This window comes from Hemicordylus capensis, chromosome 2, assembly GCF_027244095.1.
Source record: "Hemicordylus capensis ecotype Gifberg chromosome 2, rHemCap1.1.pri, whole genome shotgun sequence".
Lineage (NCBI taxonomy): Eukaryota > Metazoa > Chordata > Lepidosauria > Squamata > Cordylidae > Hemicordylus > Hemicordylus capensis.
In genome coordinates, this window is record NC_069658.1 from 207,630,634 (window position 1) to 207,645,423 (window position 14,790).

Here is a 14,790-nt window from a genome sequence, read left to right on the forward strand (position 1 = left end):
TGGGAGACTAGAAGTGTGAGCACTGGACGATATTCCCCTCAGGGGATGGAGCCGCTCTGGGAGGAGCAGAAGGTTCCAAGTTCCCTCCCTGGCAGCATCTCCAAGATAGGGATGAGAGAGGTTCCTGCCTGCAACCTTGGAGAAGCCGCTGCCAGTCTGGGTAGACGATACTGAGCTAGACTGACCAAGGGTCTGACTCCGTATATGGTAGCTTTCTCTGTTCCTCCTCTTCCTCCTCCTGCTTTTCCTTTCGTCCTTTTGGCATGCCAAAAAGGAAGGCATTTTGCCCGGAGGGGCCAGGCCCTTCTGGGGATCTCTCTCTCTCTCTCTCTCTCACACACACACACACACACACACACACACCCCACTGCCGATGACGCCTGTGACTTCCCGGCTGGCACAGAAAGCTGAGCCCGTCGTCAGAGGCCAACGGAATATTAAATGCTGCCCGGGTGCCGCCCCCAGAAGAAATCCGCTTTAAAATCCCATTTCTGAGAAGCCCTCGTTTCCGCTGGCTCTCCTGAAAAGCGTGGCGGGGGGGCTTATTGGAGCTGGATTTCAAATCTGCCCCTGCAGGCAGGGGGGAGGTTTAGCAAGAGCACCCCCCCCCCAGATCTCCCCAGTGGGGCCCCCTTGACCTCGCGGAGGCCTTCTCCCACCCACCCCCCACCCCCCTCCAGCAATCAAGTGCTTCTGCCAGCTCATTTTTCTTCGGGGAGGGAAACCCGCTGTTGGGCGGCCTGGAGGAGGGACAGGGGGCTCTGCTGGGAACTGGCCCCCCCCGCCCCCCCCACGCGTGTTTTGCCAGCAGGAATGTGCTGATCTGGCGTTCTCTCTCCAAGCCGAGAGAGGACCCAGGCAGCCATGCCCAGCGCCTGTGGGGTTTGGGGACCGGGCTGGATCCCAGCGAGGGCCTTTATGTTTTTTGGGGGGGAGAGAGATCAGCTGTGGCAGGGGTGGGTGGACGAGGGCAGTTCCTCCAAGGGCCCCCCCCCATGCAGCAGGGTGCCAATTCCCTCTGGAAAGCATAGCCGACGGGGTCTACTCTGGAGGTAGAGGAGGAGGCCGCTGACTCCCGGTCCCCCAGGGGGCTGGCTGGGCCCAGATGTCGCCCAGCCTCTTGGCCCCCGCCCCACTGCTCCCCAGCCTCCGACGTGCTTTTTGCCAATGTGACCTTCTCAATCTTCACAACAGCCCTGGAAGGCGGGCCAGCTGTATTGTTCCCACGTGGCCGATGGGGAAGAAGAAGAGGAGGGGGCCGAGGGCTGGTTTGCTGTGGGTCGTGCCGACGCCTCCTCGCTCCAGCCCCTCCTGCGGAAAGGCGTCTGTCATGGCGGGAGCCGTCTTTATGTCCAGGGGGCAGATTCTTGGGCTGCCAGAACCGGGACGGCGGCGGTGGGGGGGGGGGGGGGCTAAGAGAGCAGCAGCAGCAGCAGCATCGGGGCCTGCCCCCTGCCCGCCTGAGCCCCTCTGCTGATTCTCCTCTCCTCTTCCAGGGTCGGCGCTCCCGGAGCTTTCTGACCAGTTTGTTCCCCCTGAGGTTGCTCCCCCGCTGCTGTGCAGGCTGGTGGACGCCATTGAGAAGAAAGGTGAGGATGTGGGGCTGGAGGGTGTGCGTGGGGGGGGGGGGGACGGGTCTCTGATTTGCCGGCCGGAGTCACGGGGGCTGCGGCGGGACCTTCTTGGGGGTGGGCTCCTGCCTTCTTGAGTCCCTGTGTGTCTTTGAGAGTCAAGGCTCCGTGGGGTGGGAGGGAGCCTATGGGGGAGCCGTTCCAGCCCCCAGTGGGCAGGCGAGGGGTCTGTCCTGGGGGTGGAGGGTGGGGCTCTGCAGCTGACAAGCCAGGGGCCACGCGGGGCCCCAGAAGCACAAGGGGGGGGCCTTTTGAGTTTCTGGACCCTGGGAGGCCAGGCTGCCGTCTGGGGAACGGCCCGCGTCCCTCTAGGGTGAAAGGCGGGGGCGGGAAGCAATGCATCATTCTGTCCACAACCACCTAAGAGCAGCCCTGCTGGATCAGGCCCCAGGGGGCCCACCCAGTCCAGCATCCCGTTTCCCCCAGTGGCCCACTAAGGATGCATCTCCAGGTATCGAAGGGTTCTAACCGTGGCACTCGGACCAGACAAAGAACCCTAAAAATAATTAAAATACCCAACGGGGCTCGTTAATTATATAAACTATGATGTAAACCAGGGTTTCTTAACCTTGGGCCCCCAGATGTTGATGGACCGCAACTCCCATCATCCCCAGCCACAATGGAAATGTAATAATATCAAAGCAACAAAATTATTATAACTATCCTTAGAAACCCGGAATAAGTCGGATAAAGACCCATGTGGATTCCAATTCTTCTGTCCTAAAAAGTCCTCAGTTTCCTAAAGAAACATTCGGTTGGTTAAAACAGCTCAGTCGGTTAGGGCCAGCGTGGTGTAGTGGTTAGAGTACTGGACTAGGAGCGGGGAGACCCGAGTTCAAATCCCCATTCAGCCATGATACTAGCTGGGTGACTCTGGGCCAGTCACTTCTCTCTCAGCCTAGCCTACTTCACAGGGTTGTTGTGAAAGAGAAACTCAAGTGTGTAGTACACCGCTCTGGGCTCCTTGGAGGAAGAGCAGGAGATAAATGTAATAAATAAAAAAAAGTAAAATAAATAGTAAGATGATCACAAAATACCAAGTCGCATACACACTGAATATCTTTCGCAAGTGGAGTGCAAAACGGGGCCGCAAGGAAATCTTCATGGGAATACGTATATAAACTCCCAGGTGTCGAATCGCAGCTCCACCAGATATCCTAAAATCCAGTTCCCAGATGAAATAAAACGTCCTTCCTGCCCTCCCTGCTCCCCCTGAGAGCTCAGGCACGTAGCTTGGGAGCGCTCCTGGACGCAAAGCTCCCCCGGGTTTCTCAGGTTGAGGCGGTGGCCAGGAGTGCTTTTTATCAGCTTTGTCTGACACATCCGTTTCTAGAGGCAAATGGCCTTAAAACGGTGGTACATTTGCTGGTCACCTCCAGGCTTGACTACTGTAATGCACTCTACGTGGGGCTGCCTTTGTACATAGTCCAGAAACTACCATGGGTACAGAATGCAGCAGCCAGGTTGGTCTCTGGGTCAACTCGAAGGGACCACATAACACCAGTTCTAAAAGAACTGCACTGGCTGCTGATACGTTTCCAGGTGAAATACAAAGTGCTGGTTATTAGGTATAAAGTCTTAACGGCTTGAGTCCAGGCTATTTGAGAGAGCACCTCCTTTGTCAGAATCCCTACCGCCTGTTACGATCTGGAGAGGTCCAGTTACGGTTGCCACCGGCTCCTTTGGTGGTGACCCAGGACAGGGCCTTCTCTGTGGCTGCCCCAGGGCTTTGGATCTCCCTGCTGAAATAAGAGCATCTCCTTCTCTTTGTTTTCAGGAAGAACCTCAAGACTCTCCTGTTTTCTCAGGCTTTTAATGAGAATTAATTTTAATAATTTTAAAAACTTGTTTTTATAATTTTATTCTATTTCTATTGCCATGTATTTTAATTTGTGACTTTTAAATATTTTAAATGTTCTACACCGCCTAGAGATATACATATCAGGCGGTATAAAAACATGGTAAATAAATAAATGGAATCTCATACAAATCTTCATGAGAATAGATGCTTAAAATGCCAGATGCGTTTCATGATTGAGTCTTCCTCCGAGGCATTCCGTATCCTTCAGCTGTCCGTGTCCAGCCCTGTTTTCCAGATGTATCCTCGTCTGCTCACAGTAGTTCATCCTACTCTTTTCAGGTCTCAGACTTGAAAATTCTTTAATTTAATTTAAATTAAATTTTTTTAAATTTTTAAATATTTTTTTATTTATTTGTTTGTTTATATTTATATAGTTTTATACCGCCTGATATCTCTCTCTCTAGACAGTGTACAACACTTAAAATATTTAAAAGTCAGATTAAATACATAAGAACAGCCCTGCTGGATCAGGCCCAAGGAGGCCCATCTAGTCCAGCATCCTGTTTCACACAGTGGTCCACCAGATGCTGCCGGAAGCCACAGGCAGGAGTTGAAAGGGGCATGCCCTCTCTCCTGCTGTGACTCCCCTGCAAACTGGGACTCAGAGGCATCCTGCCTCTGACACAATAAAAACAATAGAATAAAATAGTTATTAAAACAAGTTTTTAAAATTATTAAAATTCTCATTAAAAGCCTGAGAGAACAGGAGGGTCTTGAGGTTCTACTGGGGGAAAAAAAAAACAGAAAAGGAGATGCTCTTATTTCAGCAGGGAGCTTATTCCAAAGCCCTGGGGCAGCCACAGAGAAGGCCCTGTCCTGAGTCACCACCAAACGAGCCGGTGGCAACCGTAACCGGACCTCTCCAGATAGTAACAGGCGGCAGGGATTGTGACAAAGGAGGCACTCTCTTCAAGACCCAGGGCCCAAGCCGTTTAGGGCTTTATAGGTTGTAACCAGCACCTTGTATTTTGCCCGGAAACTTATCGGCAGCCAGTGTAGCTCTTTCAATACAGGGGTAATATGGTCTCTCCGAGATGACCCAGAGACCAACTTGGCTGCCACATTCTGTACCAATTGTAGTTTCTGGACTATGTACAAAGGCAGCCCCACACAGAGTGCATTACAGTAGTCAAGTCTAGAGGTTACCAGTAGATGTACCACTGTTTTAAGTTCATTCCCCTCTAGAAATGGACGAAGCTGACGTATCAGCCGAAGCTGATAAAAAGTGCTTATATTTAGTATATCATTTTTAGGGTTCTTTGTTTGGCCTGTTTGCCACAACAGCCCACCAGATGCCTCTGGGGAGCCCCCAGGCAGGAGGGGAGGGCCTGCCCTCTCTCCTCCTGCTGTGGCTCCCCTGCAACTGGGATTTGGCCCCTGAGGCTGGAGGTGGCCTCTCTGCACCAGACGAGTCGCCATTGAGAGACCTGACCTTCGTGAATTTGAGATTTAAGATGGCCCCTCTGAAAGCCATCCAAGCTAGTGGCCATCACCGCATCCCCTGGCAGGGAATTCCAAAGATTAACTTTATGCCGTGCGGAGTGGGGGGAGTCCTTCCTTGTGGCGGGTCCTAAATTTCCTGGTCCATCCTCGTTGGCAGCACATCCTGTGGCGGGTGGGGCCACGGCTCAGACGGGCCACGGTGGTGACCCTGCCCGCAGCCATTGCCGCCTCTCCCTGGCCACGGTCTGGGGCTCCCAGCAGGAGCCTCCGCCAACATGGGGCTTTTCCCTTGCACGGCCGGAGCCCAGCACCTGCGTAGCCACTCCCGGCCGGAGCCGATCCCATGATCCTCTGCGTTGCTTCTGCAGGGCTGGACAACAAGATGCTCTACCGGACAGCTGGCTCGGAGCTGTGGCAAGCGCTGAGAATAGGTAAGAGGCCCAGTCCTGCGGGGAGCAGCCTTGGAGGCGCCTTGGGTGGAAGAGCTTAGAGGCGCCGGCGTCACAAGCAGCAGCATCCGCACCCGGGGCGCTCAGCCCCTGGCTCTGGAGAGCGGGTGGCTCGGGGAAAGCCTTCGGGGTGGGGTGGGGAGAGGCGCCCCCTCTTGAGGTTGTGTGTAAGGGGGGTCCTGCTGGCTGCTGGCCCTCGTCCTGCTCCCCCACACGGGCCCAGCTGCCCCTCACCCCTGACAGGCTCCCACTGCTGCCACCTCCACAAACGGGTCCGGTCCCCTCCGAAAGGCAGCTGAGCCGGAGGCCATTGCCGCATCTTGTGGCGGGGAGTTCCATAAACTAACTGTGAAGGAGGACTTCTTAGTTGCCTTTTCCCCCAATGGAAAGGCTCTGAAGGGAGACGCTCCACGCCCCAGTCCCTTCCGCCACCCTTTCCTGCACCTTTCCAGGCCTCCGTTCCCCACTTCCGGCGCTGTTAGGGATCCGTCTGCTTCCTCTTGGGGAGGAGGGCTGGTCCTTGTGGCAGCAAGCCTGAGGGGTCTTCTTCGCTAAGGAGGGTCTGCCTTGGTTTGCATTTGGATGGGAGACGACATGATTGCTCTGTGGAGATCTTCGCCTTGGGGGATGAGGCCTTAGCTCAGTGGAAGCGCATCTGGCTTTGCCCGCAGGCAGTCCTAGGTTCAATCCCTGGGGCGGAGAGAGACCCCTGCCTGAGTTTGTGGAGAACTGCTGCCAGTCAGTGCAGACACGACTGAGTTAGACGGAGCGAGGGTCTGACTCAGTAGGAGGCCGCTTCCTGCGTCGTCCTTCCCGTCGACCTGGCTGACGACTCTTCTGCTCTCCCCGCCCTGTTTCTCCCCCCACAGACTGGGCCGTGGCCAGTGACCTGGAAGCCTACGATGTCCTCGCCCTGGGCGAAGCCCTCAAGGGCTACTTTCAGGACCTGCCGACGCCGCTGGTGCCGCCGGGCGTCCACGGAGAAATCTTCCGGGTGCTGCAGGGTGAGAGCGGCAGGGCAGGGAGGGGGCTTGGCCCTGGGGGTCGGCCAGGGCGTGTGCCACAGGCAGGTGAAAAGCCTGAGGGGAAATGTGGGGTGGGGGGGTGGTTTTTGCATCTGCAAAGTACACACACACACACACACCCAGATCTCGGTGCAGGCTCCTTGCCTGTCTGCCCCGTCCTATCCCTGGACCATGTCCTCTCGCAGACCTTAATTTGCATGTCTGTGGTGCCACCGGGCATGTACGGAGTGCCGTTTCCTTGGAACTGCTGGGCAATGGTGGGAAGCGAGCTTCTGGGCTGGAGGGCCTTGCTTCTTGAGGTCCAGCACCTTTTCTCTCTCGCCTGGAAACTAACCCCTCCGGCCTCCTCCTGGCCTTCCCTCCACAGATGCCGGTCAGCCGGGGCCGTGCCAGAAGCAGCAGCTGCTGTCGGTGCTGGAGCCGCCCGGCCTGCCTCTGCTCCACTTCCTCACCCTCCAGTTCCTTCTCCGGCACCTGGCCAAGGTGGCCGAGCAAGCCGAGGGCAACGGGCTTTCCACCCGGGCGCTGGCGGAGATCTTCGGGCCGCTGCTCCTCCGGAGCGGCCCTGCTGCTGCTGCCGCCGCCGCCGCCGCCACTGCCAGGTGTGTGGCCCTGAAAGCCATCGGCTCGCGCCCTCCCACCCCCTCTGCGAGGCTTTGACTTGGGAAGGCGCCAGTCTCGGCCTCTGCCTGACCCCGAGGAGCTGCTGCCGGTCAGAGCAGGCGTGGGAGGGCAACTGGGATGACCCGCACCGTCTGAAGGGGGCATGGCTCCTCGTACAGGCTGGGAGGCAGGGACGAGCGTTGATTGAACCACGGGGGGTGCAGCCGCCGGTGGTTGTTCAAAGCGAGAGGGGAGTATTTCCCCCCCACCGCCTGTGGAACTCATGGCCGTGGCATTTTGCAAAGGCAACTTTGCAAAAGTCAGCTTTTCGAGTCCGGAGGGTTTTGTATGGAGGAAGAGGGCTGCTGGGAACTGTGACGGTGCGGAGAAGAGCGGCCTCTGTGTTTAGCGATGATGTGGGGTGGAGAGCTTCACTGCGCCGCGTGTAGGGCCCTCCCTGACCCATCAGGGTGGTAATGCCGGGGTGGTTCCTTCCGCAGCGCCGAGGCGAGCCCCGAGTTCTGTGCCCTGTTCCTGGAGATGCTTCTGCAGGCCAAGGACCCTGAGCCGGAACTGCTCCCTCCAGGTACGGGGGTCTCTGTGCTGTGTTTGCAGCAGGGGATGAGGCGGGGGGCGGGGAGGAGGGATTGCAGCTTCGGCCCTTCAGCAAGGGGGCTTCTCCCGTGGAGCCCTCGGGTGGCATTCACGAGCCTCTGGGCTGCTGCTCAGCTGGGAGGGAGCAGATTCAGGCTAGGCATTAGGAAGCGTTTCCTACAGCAAGGACAGCGGAGCAGTGAGCGCGCCTTCGCGGGAGGGTTTCCGACAGAGCCCGGGCAGCCGTCTGTCAGGCAGGCCTTCGCAGATTCCGGCACCGAGGAGGGGGTTGGGCTAGATGACCTCAAGGGGACTGCCCAGACTCTGTTCCGTGACTCGCTCGGATTGAGGGTCCTCTCCAGAGGCGGTGGGGTGAGGCGAGGCTGAGCAAGGGGGCCAGCAGCCTCGGACTCCTCCAGCCTCGGTGCTCTCTTCCAGCTCTGCCCCCCAAGCCCCCGAAGCCGAAGCCGCCAGCGGTCGCCCTGGCAAACGGGAACGGCATGATCCTCCAGGATGCCGAGTGGTACTGGGGCGACATCTCCAGGTAACCCTCGAGGGACGGCCGGCCGTCTATGGGAGCACGCTCTAGGATTGGGGCCCACAGGGAGCATTCTCGCTCTCTTTCTTTCTTTCTCTCTCTCTTTTTGAGAACCCCTGTTTTTGCATATGAGGAGTATAAGCTCAGTAAATGAAGGGGGGGCAGCAGAGAAGGCTGCAGAAGAGGTTGGGCCGGGGGGGCAGGTGGGGGGCCGGGGGGGCCCCGCGAGAGTGACCCCCTCCCTCTTCCTCTGCCAGGGAGGAAGTGAACGAGAAGCTGCGAGACACCCCCGATGGCACCTTCCTGGTGAGAGACGCGTCCAGCAAGATCCAGGGGGAGTACACGTTGACGCTGAGGTGAGGGGAAGCGGGGGGCAGAGGGCCCAGGTGTGCGGAGGGCAAGGGGTGGGGTTGCCAGGTGGGGGGGGGGAGAGGCCCCACTCACTGGTGCACACCCCCCCCCCAGGAAAGGCGGTAACAACAAGCTGATCAAGATATTCTACCGGGAGGGCACGTACGGCTTCTCGGAGCCGCTGACCTTCGGCTCCGTGGTGGACCTCATCAACCACTACCGGCACGAGTCGCTGGCCCAGTACAACGCCAAGCTGGACACCCGGCTGCTGTACCCCGTCTCCAAGTACCAGCAGGTGAGCGGGCGGGGCCCCTCCCTCCGCCGCCGCCCCGCCTGGGCTGCCCCCTCTTGGGAGCGGTGGGATGGGGTTCCGGCCGGCAGGGGGTATCGCCCTTGGGGCAGGCGGCGGTGGCGGGTGGCCCTGTGACCCCGGGCTTGACCCCGGCTCCTCTTCCGGCAGGACCAAGTGGTGAAGGAGGACAGCGTGGAGGCCGTCGGGGAGCAGCTGAAGGTCTACCACCAGCAGTACCAGGACAAGAGCCGCGAGTACGACCTCCTCTATGAGGAGTACACACGCACCTCACAGGTAGGCCGGCGGGGAGGGGCCCTGCGTACTCCCCCCACCGGCTCTCCCCCCCGAAGCGGCTAGGCCCCCCACTCTCCCCTCCCCCCACTCTCTCCCCTCTCCCCCCTCCCCCCACTCTCTCCCCTCTCCCCCCTCCCCCCACTCTCTCCCCTCTCCCCCCTCCCCCCACTCTCTCCCCTCTCCCCCCTCCCCCCACTCTCTCCCCTCTCCCCCCTCCCCCCACTCTCTCCCCTCCCCCCACTCTATCCCCTCTCCCCCCACTCTATCCCCTCTCCCCCCACTCTATCCCCTCTCCCCCCACTCTATCCCCTCTCCCCCCACTCTATCCCCTCTCCCCCCACTCTCTCCTCCCACTCCTCCCTCCCCCCACTCTCTCCCCACTCACTCCCTCTCCCCCACTCTCTCCCTCTCCCCCACTCTCCCCCCACTCCCCCACCACTCCCTCGCTCTTCTCCCCCACTCTCCTCCCCTCCCCGACTCCCCCCTCCCCGACTCGATTCTCCTCCCCTCCCCCTCCTCGACTCAACTCTCCTCCCTTCTCCCCTCCCCGACTCTCCTCCCCCCTCCCCCGACTCTCCTCCGACGACTCTCCTCTCCCCCGGCTCTCCTTTGCCCCCCCTGACTCTCCTCCCTCCGTCCCCTGCAGGAGCTGCAGATGAAGAGGACGGCTGTCGAGGCCTTCAACGAGACGATCAAGATCTTTGAGGAGCAGACGGAGATGCAGGAGCAGAACAGCCGAGACTACATGAACCGCTTCCACCAGGAGGGCAGCGAGAAGGAGCTGCAGCGGTGAGGCCGCCGGGCGCGGGGCAGGGGGTGTCGCCTGCAAGGATCCCCTGCGCCCCTCCCCTTGAGACTTGGGCAGCGGTGGCGTAGTGAGCCTCTGAAGGGGGCTGTGTTCACAAACTGCCCGTCGGCCCCCTGGGAGAATTGCCCCAAAGGGATCAATGGGAAACTCCAGAAGAGGTTGAATAACTGGGCATAAGGCCCTGAAATTGGAGGTGGTGGTAGTGCGTTAAATTAAAGGGGTTCTCCGTGCTCTTGCATGATGTTGGTCTACTCCTTGAAGTTTCTAAAACTTTTTAAAGGTGACATGACCTCTCTGTTTCATTAAAAAAAATAGTACCCCCATTTTCGCACGTGTGCGCACACACACCCACACCCATTTTTGTTATCATTCCAGAATGGCTGGTCAGAAAGTTCTCAAAATTTATATGGCAGGTTAGAACATTATTATAGCATAAAGTGTGTGGAAGTTAGAGAGGAGAGCTGGTCTGGTGGTGGCAAGCATGACTTGTCCCCTTAGCTAAGCAGGGTCTGCCCTGGTTGCATATAAATGGGAGACTTGATGTGTGAGCACTGGAAGAGATTCCCCACCCCAGGGGATGGAGCCATTCTGGGAAGAGCATCTAGGTTCCAAGTTCCCTCCCTGGCAGCATCTCCAAGACAGGGCTGAGCGAGACTCCTGCCTGCAACCTTGGAGAAGCCGCTGCTAGTCTGTGAAGACAATCCTGAGCTAGATGGACCAATGGTCTGACTCAGTATCTGCCAGCTTCCTATGTTCCTAAATAAATAAATTTTGGCTGCAGCAATTACTCTTGTGGGGCGCCGGGGGTGGGGGTGGGGTGTCAGAGGGGGAAACCTAGGGTAATGATTCTGGGTGGACTCACTGATTTCGTTGAGGAAGAAGGGAAAGATGTGGGTCGCCATCCCCAGGGGGTTCAGTGCTGTCACATTCAGCAATATGAACCTTTATCCTAGGAGCAGAACTTAGCTCTTGTGTGTGCAGCATACTTGTACCCGGGCGCAGAATGCGGGTGTCGTAGTGGCCCAGCCAGAGGCTCCAATCAGGACTTTCCCCACCTTCAAGATGGGGACAATCATACTTCTCTTAAAGGGTGGCCCAAAGGCAGGGGCGGCCCAAAGGTCAAGCAATGCAAGTCTCTTTGGCCGAGGGTGTGGGCAGTACAAATAGATTCAAATCCAATCTAATGTCGACAAGGTCCAATCTGCAAGCGTGACCTCCTGGGGAGGAACAGACACAGCTTTTACTTTGAATCCTCTCCGGAATGGAGTGTGCCAGTCCACATATTAGCTGCATTCACCCCAAAGTAGCTGTGGTGATCAGGGACCATTACTGACAGGACTCGGTTGGAGGCTGCACATTCTGGCTTAGTCCGAAGTATGTCCGTCTTAAAAAAATCCTCTAGTTTCAACGGCTTTTGAAAGAAAAAACCCCCGAGGCTTTTTGTTTGCCCCTCCGCTTCTCCCTTTATGTGTGCAGTGGCTATGCCAGTAATTTGCCAGTTTTCAAAACTCAGTGAAGGGGAGTTTACATAGGTTTTAGATATGCAGAATGGATGTAACCTGAGCCCTTTTGTTTTTGTCTGAGCTGATTCCATTAGCCTGCAATTTTCTTCATGACTCAGAGAAAGCTCTGATTTCTGCTTTAAACTTCCTTGCTTCTTTATTATTTCTTGTTTACACAGTCAGGCAGGTGTTATTGACTGGTTTGTTTTATCCAGACATCGAGTCCTTCCCAAGGACCTGGGATGGCTGAATTTTATTGTCAATTGTTATAGATATCGTCGCAGAATAGAGGCTGTTCCCAGTAAAGCTGCTTTTTGTAATGGGCTGATGGTGATTTCTGTGGCCCCGATGGTGTTACGGTGCTCTTCGAGGTCTTTTGGAACTGCACCCAGGGCGCCAATTACCACTGGGATTATTTTGGTCTTCTTCTGCCACAGCCTTTCAATTTCAATTTGTAAACTTCCTTGCTTCTTTATTATTTCTTGTTTACACAGTCAGACAGGTGTTATTGACTGGTTTGTTTTATCCAGACATCGAGTCCTTCCCAAGGACCTGGGATGCCAGAATTTTATCATCAATACTGTTGGTTATTATAGATATCGTTGCAAAATATAGGCTGTTCCCAGTAAAGCTGCTTTTTGTAATTGGCTGATGGTGATTTCTGTGGCCCCTATGGTGTTGAGGTGCTCTTCAAGGTCTTTTGGGACTGCACCCAGCGTGCCAATGACCACTGGGATTATTTTGGTCTTCTTCTGCCACAGCTTTTCAATTTCAGTTTGTAGATCTTTGTATTTGGTTATTTTTTTCTATTTCTACATGTGAGACTACATGTGAGACTACGTGTGTGAGCACTGGAAGAGATTCCCCACCCCAGGGGATGGAGCCATTCTGGGAAGAGCATCTAGGTTCCAAGTTCCCTCCCTGGCAGCATCTCCAAGACAGGGCTGAGCGAGATTCCTGCCTGCAACCTTGGAGAAGCCGCTGCCAGTCTGAAGACAATCCTGGGCTAGATGGACCAATGGTCTGACTCAGTATATGGCAGCTACTTTGGAGAGGAGAATTGGTCTGGTGGTAGCAAGCAAGACTTGTCCCCTTAGCTAAGCAGGGTCTGCCCTGGTTGCATATGAATGGGAGACTTGATGTGTGAGCACTGCAAGGTATTCCCCTCAGGGGATGAAGCTGCTCTGGGAAGAGCAGAAGGTTTCAGGTTCCCTCCCTGGCAGCATCTCTAAGATAGGGCTGAGAGAGATTCCTGCTTGCAACCTTGGAGAAGCTGCTGCCAGTCTGTGAAGACAATCCTGAGCTAGATGGACCGATGGTCTGACTCAGTATACGGCAGCTTCCTATGTTCCTATGAAGTTCAAGGAGTGTGGTCCACCCATTTAAAAAAAAAAGCATTAAAAATGAATTGAAAAAGTTTTTAAATTTAATCATAAACTGCCCAGAGATGCAAGTTTTGGGTGGCATAGAAATGTTTTGAATGAATAAATAAAATAAAGACTTGTTAAAAACCCATGGACTGCGCATCTCATGCTATACTCACGTAGGAACAGTGGGTAAAATTTTCAGATATTTCTGCCCAGCCATTTGAGATTTTTATTAATATATTTTCGAGTTTCCTGTTGTTTCCTATGGGGAAACAATCGTGATCTGTGTGGGGAATTTGGACACAGCGCCCCCTCATGGTGGCCCATGTTGACTGAACACACTTGCTCAGTTTGTGCCCCTCTTGAGTGGTGGTCGGCTGGCATAAGCACCCCTCGCCTCTTTCTCTCCCCCCCCCACCCGGCCAGGATCCTGATGAACGCCGAGAAGCTGAAGTCCCGCGTGACGGAAATCCACGACAGCAAGAGGAAGCTGGAGCAGGACCTCAGGCAGCAGGCCTCGGAGAACCGCGAGATCGACAAGCGCATGAACAGTCTGAAGCCAGACCTGCTGCAGCTGCGCAAGATCCGAGACCAGTACTTGGTGTAAGCCGCGCCTCTCCCCTCCTCTCCCCCACCCCCGGGAAGACAAAGGGACACCAGCCCTGCATGCCGAGAGAGAAAGAGAGAGAGGCAGCCGCAAAGCCAGTCTTACAGGCAGCTGTTCTCATGCTGGGTTTGGGTGGCATCAGGTTACTCCCAGAGGACTAGCACCCTCTGCAAGCACTGTATGTCACAGCAGAAGCTTCTATCCATACCTTGGTGGCTTCAGATCGCAGAGTTGCCCTCCACCTTCTGTTGGAGTGCCTCAGACGAGAAAGAAACCCTGAGGCAGACCCCATAAGCAGCCCCTGCAGGGCCACTGAGTGGGGCTGGATGGGGCAGTGGTCTCCCCTTGCTGGACAGGAGGGAGCCCCCACTGGAGGGAGGGCCTCTTGGCCTAGCTGGCAGCGGTGACGGCATACCTGCAGCCTCAGGCCAGAGCCGGCGTGGCTCCCCAAAAACAAACAAGCTCAAGGCCCCATCAGTATTGTGGAAGGGCCAGGCGGCCTAGAAGACACACACACACACACACACCCCGGCACTGGCTTCATTGGGGTGCCAGGGGCTGACCTTTGCTGCCTGTGCCTCGGGTTGGTTTCTCTCTCCAAACTGTTTCTCTGCTGCCTGCTGGGTTTGGCTACAACCTGGACAGAGGAGAAATTCTCACCCCCCCACCCACCCCCAGGTGCTTCATCTTTGTTTGGTGTAAGGAGATGATAGTGGTGGTCGGGGGGGTGTCTTGCGTCTTTGCTCTCCTGCCCCCACCGGGTCCTCGGGTCCATTTCTCTTTCTCTGTCCTACTCCCAGGTGGCTGACCCAAAAGGGGACCCGTCAGAAGAAGATTAATGAATGGCTGGGAATTAAGAACGAGACGGAGGAGTGAGTTGGCCTGTGCCTGATCCCTTTGGAAAGGGGGCTGGAGCCCCTGCTTGCCGGCAGAAGGGTCCCGCTTCCGTCCCTGGCAGCCTCTCCGGGTCAGGCTGGGAAAGAAATTCCTCTGTCTGAAACCCAGAAGAGCTGCTGCCAGTCAGAGTTGGCAAGGCTGGCCCCACACAGACCGGGTCGGCACCTGCTTTGCGAGCCGAAGAGCCCAGTGGTGGCGGCGTCTTCACGGGGCAGGATTGGGAGGGCCCCTGCCTTGAAACCCTGGGAAGCTGCTGCTAGCCAGAGTAGGCACCACTGGTCCAAGTGAATTGAACGCCTGACTCGGTAGGAAGCAGCTGCAGCTTAGGCTGTGCTGGTGAGAGCCTCACCGCCCCCCTCTCCTCAGACCTCCTTGGCAAGGGCTGCAGGTGCATTCAGCGTTGGCAAGGCGCAGGGTAGGAGAGGCTTGCTCTGCACGCAGGGAGGCGCTGCCGGAGGAACCCAGAAGGACCAGGCCTTGGGAGCCCCGGTGAGCACAGACCCTTGGCCTTAAAAGGAGGCAGGGGCA

General features: G+C 56.6%; 1 protein-coding gene across 7 annotated transcripts in view; it reads left to right on the forward strand.

Annotated features, from left to right (window-relative positions):
- Positions 1 to 14,790, forward strand: part of PIK3R2 (phosphoinositide-3-kinase regulatory subunit 2) — a 28,838-nt gene that overhangs the window by 10,114 nt on the left and 3,934 nt on the right. For 4 of the 7 annotated variants that reach the window (XM_053300118.1, XM_053300117.1, XM_053300121.1 and 1 more), the window contains 13 exons: positions 1,497 to 1,589; positions 5,304 to 5,366; positions 6,254 to 6,388; positions 6,777 to 7,011; positions 7,513 to 7,598; positions 8,045 to 8,150; positions 8,402 to 8,500; positions 8,610 to 8,790; positions 8,956 to 9,081; positions 9,728 to 9,870; positions 13,185 to 13,361; positions 14,166 to 14,237; positions 14,629 to 14,751. In XM_053300118.1, coding sequence (XP_053156093.1) covers positions 1,497 to 1,589; positions 5,304 to 5,366; positions 6,254 to 6,388; positions 6,777 to 7,011; positions 7,513 to 7,598; positions 8,045 to 8,150; positions 8,402 to 8,500; positions 8,610 to 8,790; positions 8,956 to 9,081; positions 9,728 to 9,870; positions 13,185 to 13,361; positions 14,166 to 14,237; positions 14,629 to 14,751 — 1,639 coding nt within the window. The remainder of the gene's footprint in view (positions 1 to 1,496; positions 1,590 to 5,303; positions 5,367 to 6,253; positions 6,389 to 6,776; positions 7,012 to 7,512; positions 7,599 to 8,044; positions 8,151 to 8,401; positions 8,501 to 8,609; positions 8,791 to 8,955; positions 9,082 to 9,727; positions 9,871 to 13,184; positions 13,362 to 14,165; positions 14,238 to 14,628; positions 14,752 to 14,790) is intronic. The other 3 variants (XM_053300122.1, XM_053300123.1, XM_053300125.1) reach the window with 1 other exon arrangement.